Below are 19256 nucleotides of genomic sequence, written 5' to 3' on the forward strand. Positions count from 1 at the left end.
TGAGAGGATGGCGACTGCGTCGCTCCGGCAGGAGGGATCGAAAGGCAGAGCGGGATGGGCGGGCGGGCGAAGGTGCCCGGGCTCTCGGGGTGGAGCCTGAGGTAGAATGATGGTGAGGCGACTGAGGCAGCAAAGAGTCCCGGCAGAGAGTCGGGCGGGAATGTAGTTAAAAGTTCTCTCCCCACAGGTCCAGAACCAGCCCCTAGGGAGCAGGATGTTTCCGAACACGGGGGGGATGTCCTCTACGTGCGAACAGTTCCAACTGGCCGAACCGGTGAATGGACCCGGGTCGGTTTCTTGGCTGGCCGCGCCAGCGATGCGGGCGCAGGTGTTGGACTCATGATTAGCGACAGTCTTGGTGATCAAAGAGAGAGCGCCGACCGGGAGGGACTTCCGACTGACGGAGTCCCCAGTGCGGCGCTCATAGAGTATCTGATAGATGAGGCATTCATGAAGGGGCTCAAACCAGACTCCGCTAGGAAGTCTCCAGGGGCTTTGCAAACTGGGAGCAGGCAGGAGCTTTAACAAACTCCCGGCTCCTGGGTACTGACCCAGGCAAAAAGGACGACTCCAACGTTGGTAGCGGTGGCGTGAACTGCTCCCAGATGTTGGTCTGGTGGAAAGCTTCGTCAGGGGTGGCCGCATTGCCATCGGCAGGAAACAGCAAGAGCAGGCAAGGATGGAGGCCAGCGCCCGAGTTGAGCCCGGTGATGATCGCCAAGAGGAAGCTAGCACCAGGAGGTTCTCGGGCGTCTCGGGGTGGCCTTGCTGGGCGCAGCAGCCCTGGAGCTTGGCTGGCGGTAGCCTTGACGTTCCCCCAGGTCATCCGTGTCCTCGATGCCGTCTGGGTGTCGGTGGCCCGGCGTCCTCGTTGAGGGGCGCTGGGCATGGGATCCTTCTAGAGAGATGTGTTCCATCTCCGGGAGATGGGGTTGGTCTCCTCTTGGCGCCATTCCACTGGGCTGGCCTGTCATGGCGACAGTTGGAGTCCCACAGGGACCTGTAGGAGAAGATCGGACTGAAACATACCCCCTTCCCCAGGTTATGGGAGAGGGTCGGGTCCCCAACCAGGCTTCGAGGTCTGAGCGGGTGGCGGGAGATCAAGATCGAAGTTTTCTTTATTTGAGTTGTAAGTTAATATAAGAAGGCTTGTTTTTGCAGCCTGCGTGAAGGTTGCCTTTAAAGCAATCTTACTGGGGAATTCGCCTACTCCTCTTTCCTTTGATTGTTTGACAGAGAGGGCAGAGGGTAGGCGGTTCTGGATGGAAATTGGCTTCAGAGCGTCATCAGAGGGTGCTGTCCAGAGCAAAGGTCCGAAAGCTCCAAGGGAGGAGGGGCAGAAGCCCGGACCCTGGGGATCGTAAGGGTATGCATGCTTAATCAGCAACTTGCAAAAGGGGAGAAGCTTAGGGAGCGCTTTTGAGGCGATGAAGGCGCATCCGGGAGCTGGAAGCAATAGAGGGCGATTAGAGGCAAGATTCCTCCGCACACACACCGCGAAGGGGGGGGTTTTCTTTGCAAGGGAGATGTACTTACCGTGACCTTGGTGGTTGATGCGGGAGGGCTGGAATGGCGCTAGAATTTGTAATCGAATTATCTCAGGGAATTGCCGCCCGCCGAGACCGCCTCTCCTATGAGGGGCTGCCAGGCCAAGCGCCTGGCCTTGGCACCGCCGCCAGAGCGCAGGCAGTAACCACAACCCACACAGGTTTGTGTGTGAATTTGGTCGCGAGCAGCATCCCCTTGACTAGAGGCCTGCCCTGGCCGCCGAAACCACTCCTTAAGGAGAGGCGGTTTTGACTAAGCGCCTTTGGCGATGGTAGCCACAAAGCCAAACAGGTTTGTTATTAGGGGCATAGTGGCAGCAGCCTCTTTTTTAAACTGGGGCCTGTCCTGGCAGTGCTGTGGTACCAGGACGGGCCCAGATTTTAATCCAGGGAGGGCCAGTCAGCCAATTGGCCCTCCCGCCTTTGCTAGTCGAAGAATAGAAGGAGAAGAGAAGGGGAGGGGGAAACGGTTTCCTAGCGGAAATCAGAAGGAGAGTTTCGGAAGACACAGCTGGGATCAATGATCTGGGTGGCGGTTTTATCCATCCCAGACCAAAGTCGTCTTTACCTGGCTCATGAGGTCTCTTCCCCAGAGGTTGACATGGATGTCCAAAACAATGGGGCGGACTGTGAGCTGCCGCTCGAGTCCTGGGCTGTTGACCGTGAGCGGGCGGATGCTCCGTCTGCGGCGGTTTGTTTCCCACCCCCCCAGATGTGTATGTGGGCAGGTCTCCAAGTCGGGCCATTGGGTCAGGCCACTCGGCTGCTCTGATGACGGTCACATCAGCGCCGGTGTCTACCAGGCCCCTTGAACACAGCTGGTCCTTCTATGGCGAGCTTCCAGGTGTCGGGCTGCTGGAGCTCCCTATGGGCGTCTCCACCGCCGCGACGGTGGTGACGGCTGCTCCGTGTTGGCTGCCGGGGCCTGTGGCCTTTATTGGGTCGGCTGCGGGCAACGCATGGGGCAGGAGAATCAGCTGGGCGCAGCTGGCTCCGGCGGGCAATTCCTGTGGGATATTTGTCCAGACCTGGAGATGGATGGGTCCCTGGTGCGTGGAGTCGATTACTCGGGGGACGATGAACAGCCTCCTGTTCCTAAAGTAGCTGTGGAGGCTTTGGAAGCACCAGCCCAATAGTCCCAGTAGGGATAGGGTCACCATACTGGGTTGGGGCTGCACAAGGACCTGCGTGAGGAGGAACTTGAAGGAGATGGGTTGGGTGCACGTGAGCGAGATGCCATGAGAGGGGGGTGGTTTGGGCGTGGGTCTTGGTGTTTGGGTCTGCTCTAGTATTCTCCTCCTCCTTGGTCCTGGGCTGGGGGGGAGGCGCCCGGGCCGAGAGTTCTCCCGGCAGACAGTCGTCTCTCCAATGGAAACCTTTCTGGCATCGCATTGGGCATCGGGTTTTGGTGGCCTTCTCCTCCTGGGGGAGGACCCTCCTCCGCGCATCGGGGTTGTAAGGCCCCCGCCTGGGTTGCCTGCATTCCCCTCCGCCGAAGATGCCCTGATCTGCCGCCAGTTAAAGTTGGGGCAATCCCCTTGGGGCTGTCCTCCGAGGTGGTGGAGAGGTGCTGCTGGCCCGAGAGAGACTAACAGTGAGCGGAGGGATCCGATGTCCCTGGCAAGCCTTTAAGCATGGTCCCAGCCAGTTCAGGATCCTTGCCCAGGCTCCATGATCGCTTTCACATGGCACTTTCGGTGGAAGCGTTCTCCTTAGCAAGGCTGCATGAGGAGCTTCGTTTTGGGCCTCTTCGCTGTCCTACCTGCCCCTCTTTGAGGGGCTTCCTGGAGACCCTGTTCACGAACTCCCCGGGACATAGGAGCTCTTGGGGCTTGGCCTTCGATGGAGGAAGCTCTGGGTTAGCGCTGGCCGGCGAATTAGGGACCTTGATGAAACGCCCTATAGATGAGCGCACTCCGAGGCAACCGTAGAGGGTGGCCTCAGTGCAAGGATTCAATCTGGATTGTCGGAGCTTGGCGAAGGCATTGAGAAGCAACCGTAAAGCTGCTTCCGGTGATTGTAGAAGCTTCCCCAGAGGTGGCTGTTCCCTGCTGAAGCACTTTGCTGGCAAGAACTCACTTTCCCAGATCAAGGCAAACATTGTGCAGGGCTCCAGGAGCATGGGAAGGTGGTCTTCCAGTGCGTCCGGAACCCATTAGGTGGTTCCTCGCATGATCGCTTCCTCCTAGCATGCCTCTCACATAGGGGCTCGCAACTCCTCACGTCCCGCATTGCCTCTGCGGACTCAGTTTGAGGATATTGTAGCTTAAAGGGCGGTAAAATTCGACGAACCCTCTGAATGATGCCACCCTCCCTCGTGGTCTGTGAAGTGGACGGGGCACAAAGCAAGGATCTCAGCATCATCTTCCGTCAAGGTCTCTTTCCTCTGCCCAGGATCGTGGGCTAATACGTCATCTGCGAGGAAGTTTCAGAAACTCCAGCAGCCATTCATTAGGCGCTGACGGCCAGGTCGCTGTGTGGCTTGGCGGAGAAAATGAGGAGCAAGGGGAGGCGGCGGCCGAGCCGCGAGGAGAGTTTGAAGAAGGAAATGGGTGGAGGGAGCACGGGGAGGGCAGAAGGAGGGACAGGCGTCCAATTTAAGCCGGATAGAGAAAATTCGGGGGCTGAAATTGAAGGTGAAAAGATGGCGAGAAGGAGGAGCTTTGACCCATGGCAAGGGAGCCATGGGTCTGCAGGCTGATGGCGGTTACATAACACTGTCTCCACGTCCAGTAGCAGCTGACACCCGGCGTCGCGAGGCTCTGGTCCGAAGAGTGCACCCGATGTTTTCCCAGTCCCTTAAGATTCCAGTAGTCCCCCCCCTCGGGGTATTTTTTCATGGACACTGGGCTTCAATCTCCCTCAACCAATTCGCGCATGGCTCCCCTCTCTTTAACGGAGACCCTGTCGCATTTAAGCTAAGCAGCTTTCAGCTCGTTAACGTGTACTTGTCATAAGCCCTGCTTTTGCTGGCATTCATACTCACCGGTGATCGTCCGTCGGACCGAGAGAGTGTCCTAGGGCCAGCGTGTCTCTGGATGCGCCCGATCAGAAGAGGGACTGGCCGATGAGCGAAGCGGTGAAGGTCCCACCTCCTGGATGCGCCCGATCCAGCTGGACTTCGGTACCCGCGTGGCCCTTTCCCAGGCGAACGGTGAGCAGGGTGGAGAGGTTCGAGGATTCCCGGGTTTCGGCACCAGCTTGTAGTCGTACTGCGTGGTCAAGCGCAAGAACAGGAAGAGGCAGAGGCCGGAGATAACATCTGGTGGAGATCGCCAGCAGCGGAGCGAGATATGGGGTCCGTGTTTCTAAGCGAATCTCCAGCGTGCTAGTTCCTGGCACAGCTTTATTATCATTCCAATGGGGTGTAGAAGAGGCATGGAACAAGGGGAAGCCCGGGAGAGCTGAGGGGAGAGACGGGGAGATCATCATGCTTGATGCATGATCTCACCTGGCTACGATGCAGAGAGGAGCCGCACTGGGCCGTCGAGGCTCTGAAATCAATCCTTACCTGGGGGCAGAGCTATTGTCCCTGCGCCCGGTAATTGAGCCAGACAGTTCATGACCCGTGACTCATGGGGGATGAGGAATGGGGGTGCCGGTCGCGACCAGAAGGGCCGCAGAGGCCCGAGCGGAAGGGGTGTGCCTTGCGGCGGCTCTACTACGGTACTGCTGGGTCAGCAGTGCATCACTACATCATAGGACCTGTACTTAAAATATTTATATGCTCACCATTCTCCTGTGCGTCTCAAGACTCAAGGTGGGCAACAATGACATAAAAACAATTTTATAGTGTTAAGGTTGCTAACCACCTCAGACTGCAATCCTAAGGACACTTTCTTGGGAGTAAGCCATATTGAAGCCAGTCTGGTTTAGTTGTATAGTCTAGTTGAAGTCTAGAAATTCCAGGAAAAAAGCAAAAGAATCACTTTTTCAGAGTTCCCCAAGGGTAGCTATACAGACAAACGCAGCAAATGGGCAATTTGAACAGCACAGACCAGATCCTATCACGCAAGAGCAGACCTACAATGACAAGACTAGTACCATCACAATCCTTTGTACATATAAGAAAGCTCCAATGAACCGATGTGTTTGTGTGTACACATGTGCGTCAGCAAGTCACAGTTGACTTATGGTGACGCATAGGGTTTTCAAGGCAAGAGATGTTCAAAAGTGGTTCGCCATTGTCTGCCTTTGCATAAGCTAAATTCTGAGAGAACTGTAACTGGCCCAAGGTCATCCAGCAGGCTTCATGTAGAAGAGTGGTGAATCAAACCCAGATTTCCAGATATGAGTCCACCACACTTAACCACTACACCACAATAGCTCTCCCACTGAATATACTAGAACTCATTTCTAAGAAAACTTATATAAGATTAGGTGTAAGCAAACCACTTTGTCATGTATAAAAACATTGCCAAGGATAGCATTATTTAATTGTAGTTAAATAAAGTGACCACCAAGAACTTATGAATATAAGGGACTGTCACCAGAAAGAAAAATAATGTGAACTGGTGTCTGTGGATCCTTATGCTATACAACCAGTGGCTTTGAACTACTCCCTGTCTTTAGCATCCATTTTATTTCAATTTCATAGTATCAGACCATCTGTCAGCACACTAGAATTTCTAAATTAGATTCTTAAACCACCTCAGTGAAAATAGCAAGATGAAAAATCTCTGTTGCGGTACAGGAAGACTGAAAACCTGCAGTTGATAATATTAGGCTAGATAAATTGCAGGATAGCTACACAACTCTGAAACATACTTCTTTTGCTGTTTCCCCCTTTCCCTTTCCCAACTGTCTTAATATATCATTAAAACCAATAATGAATACTATGCATTTTTAACTCATGCAAGAAAAGCTCCATTATTTCAATATTTATATCTCACTTTTCTCCTAAACACTATCATCATTCTATTTTATCTTCACAATAACCCTGTGTTGCATGTCAGGCTGAACCTAGATCTCCCAGATCCCACTTTAGTACTCTAACCACTAAACTATTAATCTGTTATGAGATGCTCTTGGAATTTACTGCTATTTAAATACTCATAGTAAAATCACAAACTGTTGTCAAATGGAATTTTGCACATGAATGTCATTAAAATCAATGGCAGTACATTATTCATCATTTTCTAAGATTATTGGAAGTGCGGAACAGAAAGCCTAAACTCCCTTTCTTTATTAATTCAAAATGAAATTAGTACTCCCAAGCAAGTTCTGCTTTCTTGGGCCTGACAACCCCCTAGTATTTCCTACTTGGACCAACAACAAAATGCTCTAACACATACAGACTATTAAAATAAATATTGCTGCTTACAGTAGTGAGGTTCAGTACATGTGTCTTCCTGAATCAAGGCCTAACTTAGCCAACTGGTCACTGCATTTTCCAGATGAGAATAGAGATCTCAGCAAACATGCCAGCAAACTGCAGAGTCTACAGCTGATCAGGCAAACTGGTAGTGCCATCCTAAACAGAGTTAAACTCTTCTAAGCCCATTTAATTCAATGGGATTAGAAGGATAAAACATTGCTTAGGATTGCACTGTGGATCACCTAATCAAGCGAATGACTTTTCTTCTATGTCTAATTAGAAGGGAATGGCTTTCAATAATACCTTGAATTTATTTAAGAAACCTGAAGGTGCTGCTGGCTTTCTTTAGAATACAGCTTGTCATGGGGGAAATGGTGTCTTTGTCTTGACTAATCCCCATCATGAAGATTCTTTGGGGGATATTTACCTGTTGTTGTCTTAAACTGTTTTTTTCTGGTGCCTTGTGTTCTTCCAGTTCCAGAGATGAAGGGGGCTCTCAGCCATTGCAGGTATCAGAAGGACAGGCCTCTAAACCACTTCCAGTGTTGCTGTTTCCCCCAGATGCAGAAAACAGCTACGTTCTGTTACCTCCTCTTTTCAAAGTGCTGGTTGGTCATAATCATCCAGAAGGGAATGACGGTGCCCCAGTACCACAACCGGACTCCAGAGCTCTGAGCTACATGAAGAGGCTGTATAAAATGTTTGCAACCAAGGAAGGGATCCCAAAGGCTAACAAAAGTCATCTCTACAATACAGTCCGGCTCTTCACTCCCCGTGCTGAGTGCAAGCACCCTTCTGACAGTCAAGTAAGAGGTAGGTGTGGAAATTTCAGTTTGGGTTTAACTCACCCACTCCCCACAGCTTTAGAGGTATAGAACACATCTGTTCTCCCATCTGCACATTTCCTGTTCTCAAAACTAGTGGAATTATTATGAAAGGCTCTTATGTTGTATAAAGGTATAAAAAGTAAAGCCTAGTATAAGTACCTAGTAACTTTTAGAAAGGTTGCTAAGGACATGCACACACTAGGCCTCACTTTAGAAAGGCTATTTATACCCTTCAAGTAAGCATTTATGTGTTCTTTTCTAGATTATTTAGTCTGAATGTTTTGAAGGGCATACCAGTAGAATTTGGCTTTTCAAAGTATCCATACTTACATTGCTAACATTGTCTGAAGCTACCACATGTTCATTCTGTAGCCTTGTGCTTGATGTATTCTACAGAAACTGCATATGAGTACAGGAAGCTTGCTAGTGGTTTGTAAAACTTCTCACAGAGGAGGATACATATTCATCCAAACAGTAATTCTCGCTGTGATTACACAGCTCTGCTAAATGCTATTTATGTGCTCAGGCCGTCCCCCTTTGCTAGCTGCTTGTGACCAGCACAGCTCAATTTCTGGTATGTTTACTTAGAAATCCCCCAACTTCTGTGGGATTTATTACTAAGTAATGCGCTCAGAATTGGAATTAAGCAATTATTTTAATATTCTCCACTTTATATCAGTTACGGTTATGGAGAAAGGTGAATCCCAGGTATTTCTCTCAAAGAACTACTTGCCAGTGGGATTACTGGTTTCTTCCAAATATTGCCTCATTTCTATCTCTTCACTCAGAAACTGATTGTAAAGTCCTCTGATTAACTAATAGGGCCTTATATAAGTCAATCAAGTTAGCAATTTCTATTCTGTTATGAATATTGATGTGTTACTTTGGGCCTTCCCCCTTGCCTTTCTACTTGTGCTATGTAAAACTTTGAAAAGGGAAAGAACTATAAAAGTATGTTATTGTTCTGGCTTCTGGGCATCTTGGCATGTAGTACTATTCTTGATTCAGCTGTGAATAGGGTAAATCTGTTGCTTCAGTGATATAAATAAATGATGTAAATAAGTTAGATTATATCTTTAAATTTGGTCAGCTTGAAAATAATATTGAGAGAGCTGTGAAGTGAGGTGATGGGGTTATTCTTAAGAAGATTATATACTGAGCTACCACTGCTGCCTTTCCCCTCAGAGCAGATATATGCATACTCTGGAATGCAGTTAAGAACTCTCTAGAATGGCTACCTGCAGAATTTGTTGTTGTATGCCCTGTGGGAAAGGGTTCATATTATAGTGCACAAACAACACATTCAGTATTGCTGAAGGCTTTCACAGCTGGAATAACTAGCTGTTGCACATTTTCTGGATTGAGTGGCTGTGGTCTGGTAGTTCTTGCTTCTAATGTTTTGCCCACATCTATGTTTGGCAGCAAGCAAAATGTTAGGAGCAAAATCTACCAGACTACAGCCACATAGCCCAAAAAACCCACATCAACCAAGAACATCAACATTAACATTATCTCCTTAATATCAACATTATCTCCTTAATGCATTCCTGCTCCTATACTATTGTAGGAAGAAGCTCTTCACACACTCAGTATTAGTACTAAGCATGTCAAAATATAGGCAACAGAAACCAGCATTTTCCTGTTTAACAACCCTGTGAGGTAACATAGAAGAGTGATAGTAGCTTGCACAAGTTTTGTTACTTTCATAGGTGAGAGGAGACTGGGCCTTGCTCATCATAGCTGGGAGGGACCACAGCTCAATGGTTGAGCATCTGCTTTGTACACAGAAAGTTGCTGGTCCAACCCTGGCATCTTGAGTTGAAAGGATCATGTAGTAGTAGATGTGAAAAATTGTTACTTGACATCCTGGAAAGCTGCTGGCAGCCAGAGCAGAAAGTAATGATGACCAGCTGCCTGACTCAGCGTAAGAAAGCTTCATTTGTTCAGCTTTCTAGCTATTACATCACTTCTTCATAAGCCAACCATGGATGTGGCTTATGGTGAAGCTATTTAGGTTTAGGCCCCTTTTCTTCACCTGAAAGGGCCAATCAAAGTAGATCAAATCTGAATTCTAGCATGGTATGGTCAACTGGCTGCAGCATCTGGCACTCCCTTGATCCCCAGGGTTGATTTGATGTTTACTTCTGTAGTGTTTCAGAAGTCTGGTTCAATCTTTAATTGCCTTTTTTTGTGTGCATAATTTAATATTGGCATACTTGAAGAGTCCAGAATGTCATGGAAGAGAATGCATTTTGTCTCTGTTTGCCACTGATGTTAGAAGACTCCTCAAGGCTAGTACCACAAAACACGAAAAGATAAAAAACCCAAAAATACCAGAGAAAAATTGCTTCATTTGTAAACCCCAGTGTGTTTTAAAGCAGTTAATGCTCCGTCATGACTCAAAAAGAATAACTGCAACACTGTTCCCTAAAAAGACTTATTGTGTCTTAACCAACCCTTGAGACAGCCACTAACTTAAATGCTTTCAGTCCATTTAAGTTAATGCAAATTGACTAAATTCCTTTAATCCCTAAGAAGTTTTTTTTTATTTTTTCAGGAGACCTTCGCTCAGTGGATTTGCTTTTCAACTTAGATTGTGTTACTGTTTTAGAGCACTTATTCAAGTCAGTCTTGCTTTACTCACTGGATAAGTCAGTTTCTAAATCATCAGCCATTACATGCACTTGCAATCTAGTTGTCAAGGAATATGATTCATCTGATCGAGTATGCTCCAGTGTTCCACATACAATGACAGTTGAACTCAGACGGAGGTGGGTTGAGATTGATGTGACCTCTTTCCTCCAGCCACTGATAGCCTCAAATCAGAGAAGCATTCATATTGCTGTAAATTTTACTTGCCTGAAAGATAATGAGCCTCTTCACTCTAAATGGGATTTCTTTAATACGGCTTTGGTATCACCGTCTCTCCTTCTGTATCTCAATGATACCAATGAGCAAGCTTACCATGGGAGGGATATGAATCCTATATGGTCTGGGTTGAAAAACAGTCCTTTCATGAGTCCCAGTGAAGAAACAGAGAAAGAACCCATGATGGTTAAAAGAGCATCTCGTCACAGAAGAAATGAAGATTGGAAACATACATCTATTCCACCATACAATTTAAGCCACTTCTATCAACAGTTTCTGTTTCCCCAAAATGAGTGTGAGCTTCAAAACTTTTGGCTGAAGTTCAGCCAGCTGAAATGGGACCAATGGATAATTGCACCACACAGATACAATCCTCATTACTGCAAGGGTGAATGTCCAAGAGTGGTTGGACATCGCTATGGTTCTCCTGTCCACACAATGGTCCAGAACATCATATATGAAAAGCTGGATTCTTCTGTCCCCAGACCATCCTGTGTTCCTGCTGAATACAGTCCCCTGAGTGTCTTGAAGTTAGAGAGTGACAGATCAATTGTCTACAAAGAATATGAAAATATGATAGCTACCAAATGCACTTGTCGCTAAAACCAATCCTGACCAATTTCCTAATGCTTGTATTTCAATGTTTTTTTCAACCTTATAAGGAAGTTATCCTTTGAAGAATTAGTATTAAATACTTTGACAGGTATTTCCTTGACTGCATTTATTTTTGTTAGCTCCTTTTGATTTACAGGAAACTAAATGTAAAGTTGGATATTAGGAGACTTGTTTTTTTCCAAACAGAAAAAAATGGTGAAATGTTTTGGTTAAAGTACTATGCGTTGCTAGGTAGAGCACAAGAGATATGAATACCTGTCTTTTCATGCCATCTTTTGTGTAGTTCTTAGTTTAGTCTTTCCTATGTTAAAAATATTTTAAAAGAAAACATTTTATAACAAGTGTCTAGGCACAAAAGGTTTTACTATTGCTGATTTATCAATCACTCCATTTTTAGGTGTACTTTTAGTGATTGAAACTGGTTGTCTGAGACAACTTCAGTCCTTTATTATGATGACTACCAGATGTAAAGATTTTAAAGCAATGGCTAACCTTTTGTCTATCTTTGAAGGCTCTTACAAAAGAATATCATGTAGAAAAATTTCTGGTTGTACATCTAGAACTATGAATTTGTGAGACATAACTTGTTAGGTAGACTTCACATGTTAGAACTATGCATTTCTGAGAAGTAACTTGTTAGGTAGATTTCACATGTTATGAAACTATTAAGATGTAAAAGCATTTATGTAGGATATGCTTATGAACTGTATGTAGGTCATTGCATCCATTCATATATATAGTAAACCTAAGTGGGAAACCATAATTAGCTATGATTTTCTATATGTAGTACAAATATGACTTCATGCAGGTTTCTTACTGAAGTATCACAGATGTTCCATAATGTAAAGAAGTGTTCCTGTATTCCAGAGACCGAATAGGAAAATACCAACTATGAGCCTAAAGCAGACTGATTTTATGATCTTTATCCAATTTGGCATTCTGTAATTTTTAAATGCTTGCTATCTTCTATTCTGATTGGCTTATGAACAGAAAACATCATTAAGTTAAATATAAATGGTTATGAAGTAATGTTCTATGTGAAAAGTTAATGATTATATATGTAAGTTAAATGTGTTCTGTAGTGATCAGCTGGCTTAAAGCATTTTAATGTTCCTGTTGTTGCTGAATTTAAATGCCATCTGAATGTATGGATAAACCTAAACACTTGTTTAAAATAAATGTGAAGCAGCTACTGCTTGTTTTTCCTCTTTGCTGTTGACTACTTCTAGATGAATTGTCTTCTAATTTCTGTAGCTCTATTCCAAAGCAAAGTTCCATGAGATCTGTACATTTGTACTTGGTAACAGGTTTGCTGGGTTGTTTCTTCATTCTCAGGTTACTCTGGTCCTGACTATTTCCTTGTGGCTGGTTTTTAAAAATCTGATTGTACAAAGTCATGCATTTGGTTCTGAGGTGCCACAGTCATGGGAAAGAGGAGTTCTATCAAAAGCTTAGAGCTTGAGGTTGCAATGTGGCAGACTATGAACAAGATTTTCTCAATACAAGACTTATATTTCCAAAGCACAAATTCTAAGAGTTATGTTCAAATATTAGGAAATTTAAGCAATTATTACACAGACTGTTTCCTAGCTGCAGAAAAAACAGGGACAGACTATTGCCAAGAAGGGACGAAGTAAGCACAGAGAGCCAGTTGAGTAGAAGGCTATTTCATGAAATGAATGTGATGCTCTATTTAAACTTGGCAGGTTGGAGTACTGTCACATGAGACACTTAAGACTGCTCTCATGTGAGACACTGAAGAATAGGGCATCATGCTGTTTTGGCACAGAAGAATGCTAACTAATGGCAGTGTCAAAGACATAGAAACACAGAGTTGGAAGGGACTTCCAAGATCATTTAATCCCAACCTCCTGCACAAGGCAGGAAACTTTCCCCACCCCACACACACACCCTCCAGTGACCTCTGCTCTATTCCCAGAGGAAGAAGGCAAAAAAAAAAATCCCCAGGATCCCTGGCTTATCTTCCCTGGAGGACAATTTTCTTCCTGACCACAAAGGGATGATCAACATTACCCTGGACATGTAAGAAGGGGGCACAAGAGCTGAGCACTTACTAATCCCTTCCTGGCCTCCCTTGCATGGGCTGTCTACATTCCTAGAATCAGCACTGCTGTCAGATGGCCAGCTTGCCTCTGCTCAAAAGCCTCCAAAGGAGAGCTCACCACCTTTTCAAAGAAGTGAAAAGAGAAGCATTTCTAAATTCATGAGATGGACAGGAAACTAACAGCATAATGATAGTGTTGTGAATTTTCATATGCTGATTTACAATGGCTGTTCCAGCATATCACAAGACTAACCTCTCCACCAAGAATTTTTTCAGCTTTTAAAAAATTCATTTGAACCCTGCCTTTTCCCCCAAGGTGGATCATTCTCCCTGTCTCAATTGTAGCCTCACAACAACCCTGTGAGGCAGATTACGCTAAAAGTGTGTGACTGGCCCAAGGTCATCCAGCGAGCTTCCATGCCATGAGCAGGGATTTGAACTTGAGTCTCCCAGATACTAGTCTGACACTCTTAACCATTACACCACACTAGCATTTTATAGCAGATAGAAATGGAAAGAAGGCTGGTCTTTGGTTGTGGAAGAAATGCAAGAGAAATCATTCCTTGTACTCTTTGTTGCTGTGAATGCAGAAGTATTTGCAGTGGGTCCTCTTTCCTTCACTTCCCACCTCAGCACTTTTTGCTATCTGTTTTTTTTTAAGATATGTAGTATGCGTGTTACAGTATTACATTATAGTGCTATACCTACTGCTGATAATGAAAAATGGCAAAGTGACTGCAACGGGGGAGAGGGGTGAATGGAGAGCTTAATGGGAAATGAAAGAGGAAATGGTCCAAATGTGGATCGGCACTTTGTCTTCTCAAAGTATAAAGCTTCAAAGGAAACAGGTTTTAGGGGAAATGCAGCAAAGGGGCGGGGGGGGGGAGGTCCTTGAAGGTGGGGGATTGCACGATAATGTACTGTATAAGCACACCCAAAGTTTTCTGGGTGCAGTGAAGGGTATGGAACAAAACTTCCATTTGAAAGAGCACTTGGATAAACCAGATGTTATTGTGGCAGACGAAAGCTAATGGCACATGGGAGCATTTAGGGGATGAACTGGATCTTGTGAAACAGTTTAGATGAGGGGGGATAGAGTGCAGATTAGGTATTCCAGCCTATGTTGGGAAAGTTGATATGGTGGGTGGGATCCTAGTACAGATATTTTGAGGAAAGATTTATGTGATATGAAGAGAAACCTAGTACAGATATTTTGATGGTGCGTTTGCTGAGAGGGGTATGTTAGAAACTAACCGGAGCCGTTCTCTGCCAAAGCCTGTGGGTTTGAAGGCAAAATGGCAAAAAGTGACCTTCAACCCACTGGATGTTAATTCCCTTGCTGTAGGATTGGCAAATGGCTTATCGTAGCAGCAGGTTGCACCTACCTGAAGTTGTGATCCCGAGACCTGTTTTGCATTTGCTTGAGATTTTTGGCAAATTCTCAATTCTCCCCATGACAGAAGAAGAGAAGAACCTGCAGACTCCGTGGAACCCCCTTTTTGAAGAGCGGTGACTGAATCACGCTGGCTATTAAGAGGTGAGGTAGCGGGATCTGACACCATCATAAGAGTCTCTGGAGCCGTCCCAAACAACAGTGTTCAGCTTGCCCTCCGCTAAAGAAGAGACTTTACAAAGACACATCAAAAAGACAAAGGAAGTCAATGTGGTGAAAATAGAAATTGATGCTAGGAACTCTTCCTTACCTATAAAGCTAAACAAAATAAAATTGGTCTCCAACATAGCAGCTTGCTGTGGCAGTGTGTATAGAGGAGAGGTCCCGAATATTGTGCCCGAATATCACCACACACACTAGATGGGTGAGTGCTTGTTGAAGGGCTGAGTTAATAACTTTAAAAATAAGGATACAACCTTTTGGCAGTATTGGGTGGTTTTTAGAAGACTGCCAAGGAAAACCACAGAGTTGTGGGATAGAGAGACTGTACTTTGCCATTTCCGGAAAATATTTGTATGTACTAATGAAAACAACAGTGAAACTTAAAGGATAGACACATTTCCGGTTTTAAGACAAACAAGGAAGGGGAAGAATGAGAGCATAAAGGAAGACTGCGATAGAGTGGCCAGAGACTGCTTAAGGAGTGTTTGGAATGATAAAAGTAGGAAAAGCAAAAAATTGCAATTATATATTTGTTAAAAGAACTTAAACGAACATGTCTTTAACAAGACCAAAGGATAGTGGTACGAATGGTAAAGTAAATACAGACTCTAAAACACCAGAAAAAAATGTTAATGACTTAAATAGAAAATTGGAACAGTTGCTTGACTTGACAACATCATTTCAAGAAGACACAAAAGAAGATTTTGATAAACTGGAGAGCAGATTTAACAAATTGGAAACAGAGATCTAGGGCATAAAGAAAGACTTAGGCCAGTTAAAAATTAGAAATAGCAGTGAAGGAAATAAAACAAGATATGAAAGCTACAAAAGTTGATTTGACAGTCCTGGACTGTCAGAGATTATGGAGGGTTAACTTTCTCTGGGAATCAAAAAGAGTTCTAATAAACTCAGTTCAAAAAGCTCAAGAATTAATGAATTCAAACGAAGTTACTAAAAGAAAGATCAGAAAAGAGAAGTAGATGTAAGATGTATGGCAATGTTTTTTCTTTGTATTTCTGTTTTCTCTAACTTTTCCAATCTTAACTTTTCCTATCTTCTCTAACCTCCTTAATGTAACTGTTCACCAATTTGGTTATTAGAGTAAGATACATTTTTGGTCACTCTATCACAATGGAAGTTAATCAACAACAATGTTATATAATGTTAGATAAATTGGCATCTATTAATATTAATGGACTGAACAGCCCCAACAAAAGAGAGTATTTAATTACTTATCATATATGGGTAATGATATCACATGTCTTCAGGAGACACACATAAGAAAGACGTATCTAAAATATCTGGAAAATAAAAAACTAGGAAATTTATTTTACACAGGATTTAACAAAAAGAAAAGAGGTGTAGCAATTTATGTAAAAGAATACCTGAACGCTAATTTGAAATTTAGTGATCCAGGGGGGAGTTTTATATGTGTTGAAGTTACATTTAAAAAGATATAATTCTATTAGTGGGGATTTATGCCCCAAATGAGAAAAGATCTAACTTCTTTAAAAAACTAACCAATGAAGTTACTCAATACCCCCAGGAAAATATTATTATAATGGGTGATTTCAATGGTATATCTAATGACAAATTAGACAGAAGAGGATAAAGAATTGTGAAAAGTAACAGTTTCCCAAAATCATTTCATAATATGACACAATTCATAAATATATATGATGTCTGGAGAGAGAAGGAAGATGAGTCAGAAGAATTTACTTTCTTTTCGAACAGACATGCTTCATTGTCGAGAATTGACATGATATGGGCTTTCAAATTATTGATAGCACAAACAGATAAAATAAATATTTTACCCAGAGTATTATCAGACCACAATCCAACTCTTCCCTTCTTCTAAAACTGATTAAATTGTCATAGAAAATATAATATATAAATCTTTTTTTCTTTATATTCTCTTGTACAATATAATTAATCAGTTAAGATAATTGTGATTTAGATAAAGATTTAATGTACTTTAAAGGTGAACTAGTATAAAAGATATGTTATCAAATTAGACCATTTTTCATAGTATAGCTGTAATGAAGAATTTAGGATGAAGTTTTTTTTCACTGAAAACTTTTCTATTATAACTTTTATTATTATCTTTTTCTTTTCTTTTTTTCTTTTTTTCTTTTCTCTTTTTTCCTATTTTTCTCACTTTTTCCCTTTTTTCTTTTTTCTCTATTAAGAATTGGTGCGCTTATTATAATTATTATTTGACTCTGTATTTTAAAACTTTGTTACTTTCACATAAAGATTAAACATTTTTAAATTATTTTAAAAATACCCTTACTATAGACTTTTGCTTCTTTGGCTGAGTTGGCGGAGCAAAGACCTTTGAAGAAAGGGACTTGCAGCATCTTTTGTTATAGACCGATTTTACTTTCCAGCCCCAGATTACCTTTTCTCCATTAAAAAAAGCCTGTCATCCCTTGTGGAAATTAGCTGTCCAGGCACCAGTGATGCCATTCTCTACTGAGGTGTTACTGTGCAAGAGAAGATGACAGTTTTGGGGAGCGCCAGAAATGCTTCACTGGGATTTGGTCACCTCACTGGTTTGGCCACAACAGAAGTGTTGCTCCTTGCCATTCATGTCCTATACCAGACGCCAAATCAAACAGCATGTCGGTGACAAAGCACTCCACGAGAAGCTTATACTGCAGCCCACCAAAAGCTCTCATTGTTACTGCTAGGCATGTCCAGAAAGGATAACCCTGGCACTATGAGGGGATAGACATTCGCCTTTCCCCTTAGCTTGTTTATTTGCACACAAGAGCATTTATTTTATTTTGAGTTTTGCCCAAAACTTGTTCCTTCCACTTGGAGCTGATGCACACTGTTTTAGCTCCATTAAATCCAGCATGATCAGGCTTTCCCCACAGAATCCTGGGAGTCAGGGTTTTCTGAAGGTTCCGCCCATTATCAGGCCCTTGCACAGAGTTTCTGGAAGAGAAGGAGTGAGTTTGAAACCAGGTAACATGCACCAGGCCTACTTGCTTCATGTCCACTTTGAAACTGGTCCCACGATGTTCAGTGTGACTTGCTCCTAAGAAAATGCACTTAGCACTGCCACTTTAATTCTGCAGAGAAGACGTTTTCAGAAGTGCTGAACTTTTATTGGCAAGTTTGCACAACCAGCAGTCTTTTTCCCCCTCTCAACACTGATGAGGGCTGCACTTTGGTAGTAAAGTATCTGCTTTGCATACAAGAGGTCACAAGTTCGTTTTCAGAGCCACTGCCAGTTACAGTGAAAAATAACTGATGATAAATTTGTATGTATGTGTTTGTTGTCCATCCATGGTCATTTCCCCACTCACCTTTTGTTAAGTGATAGTTGCGGCAAATAAACTTGGGGCCTGCTGCATTCCCCACTACCTGAGCAGCAGCAACGCAGCGACCCCGACTCTGCCACTCTCAGTCCTCCTCAGCATGTGTCATTTCGACCCCTGGATGGTCGAGCAACATTTCTGAAAACCCCACAGTTACTGGGGGGAGAGTGAGGCAGTGGGGAAGCCGGGGGTCACTGCGGGTTTGAATTTCCCGCTGCACATGGTGACATGGACCAATCAGGCCACTGCGGGGCGTGTGCAATGTGCACACAGCATTTCCTTCTGCCATTTTTTTAACCAGGAAATCAGTCGTCTGCACGTTGCTTCGAGTGCACACGGACACAGCGTATTTTCATAGTTCATTCAGAATATTCATTCAGTTCATTCAGAACATTCATTGTTCATTCAGAACTTTAATCTCATGAATATTCATCTCATGAAATGGAGGAGAAAGGAAAGCGGGCACTTTCGTGTTCCGCAAATTTTTGTGCTGCAGCACGACAGCCAATCAGAAACCATTTTTGTTTAAAAAAGGGAAAAAAGGCATTGGTTCAATTTGCGATGACGACTGTGCGTGTCGATGTTTCGTCGACGATTTTAGGTGTTTTTTTACCAAGTTCCGTCCACAAACCGGCACTCCAGCTAATCGGGACAGAGAAGCACCCTGCCGATGACCACGGAACGTGCGGTTGTGGGGAATGCTGCATTTCATGGCTGCCGCGAGGTTGACTACAGGGACAAGCTGTGATGGGGAGTCAGACCTCGCGCTCAAAAGCACCAATTCAAAGGAGCGCAGTTTGGCTCATCGTTCATGTCTTTAATGAAAAATAAACCCCCTAACATCAGTTATGATAAAGATGATCACACAGGTATGCATTGTTTTCAGGCACAGGCTAGAGGTTCTTTAGTCTGAATGTGTCCCGATTGTTCTCCTTTTTAGGTTTGCCGTGCAGCATAGCTGATTGTTTTTGTGTTGTAGACGAAACCTGTATTGATAGGTGCCGTATAATAACTGTTTGGACCAACAGCTCCAGGGGATAATTTAAGTCTAAAAGATGGAATTGGGATGTTAA

The 19256-nt window shown here is 44.1% G+C and overlaps 1 protein-coding gene across 1 annotated transcript; it reads left to right on the forward strand.

Moving 5' to 3' along the window:
- The first annotated feature begins 7265 nt into the window (after positions 1-7265).
- Positions 7266-11162, forward strand: GDF9 (growth differentiation factor 9). Its single transcript, XM_048492138.1, has 2 exons — positions 7266-7677; positions 10249-11162. Exons 1-2 carry the CDS (start codon positions 7266-7268, stop codon positions 11160-11162), a joined length of 1326 nt encoding a protein of 441 aa, XP_048348095.1.
- The last annotated feature ends 8094 nt before the right edge of the window (positions 11163-19256 follow it).

This window comes from Sphaerodactylus townsendi, linkage group LG03 (assembly GCF_021028975.2).
Source record: "Sphaerodactylus townsendi isolate TG3544 linkage group LG03, MPM_Stown_v2.3, whole genome shotgun sequence".
Taxonomy (NCBI): Eukaryota; Metazoa; Chordata; class Lepidosauria; order Squamata; family Sphaerodactylidae; genus Sphaerodactylus; species Sphaerodactylus townsendi.

Coding starts and splice junctions, on each gene's coding strand:
- GDF9 (XM_048492138.1), top strand. CDS start 7,266: ATGAAGATTCTTTGGGGGATATTTACCTGTTGTTGTCTTAAACTGTTT. Junction 7,678..10,248: donor TTCTGACAGTCAAGTAAGAG/GTAGGTGTGGAA, acceptor TTATTTTTTCAG/GAGACCTTCGCTCAGTGGAT.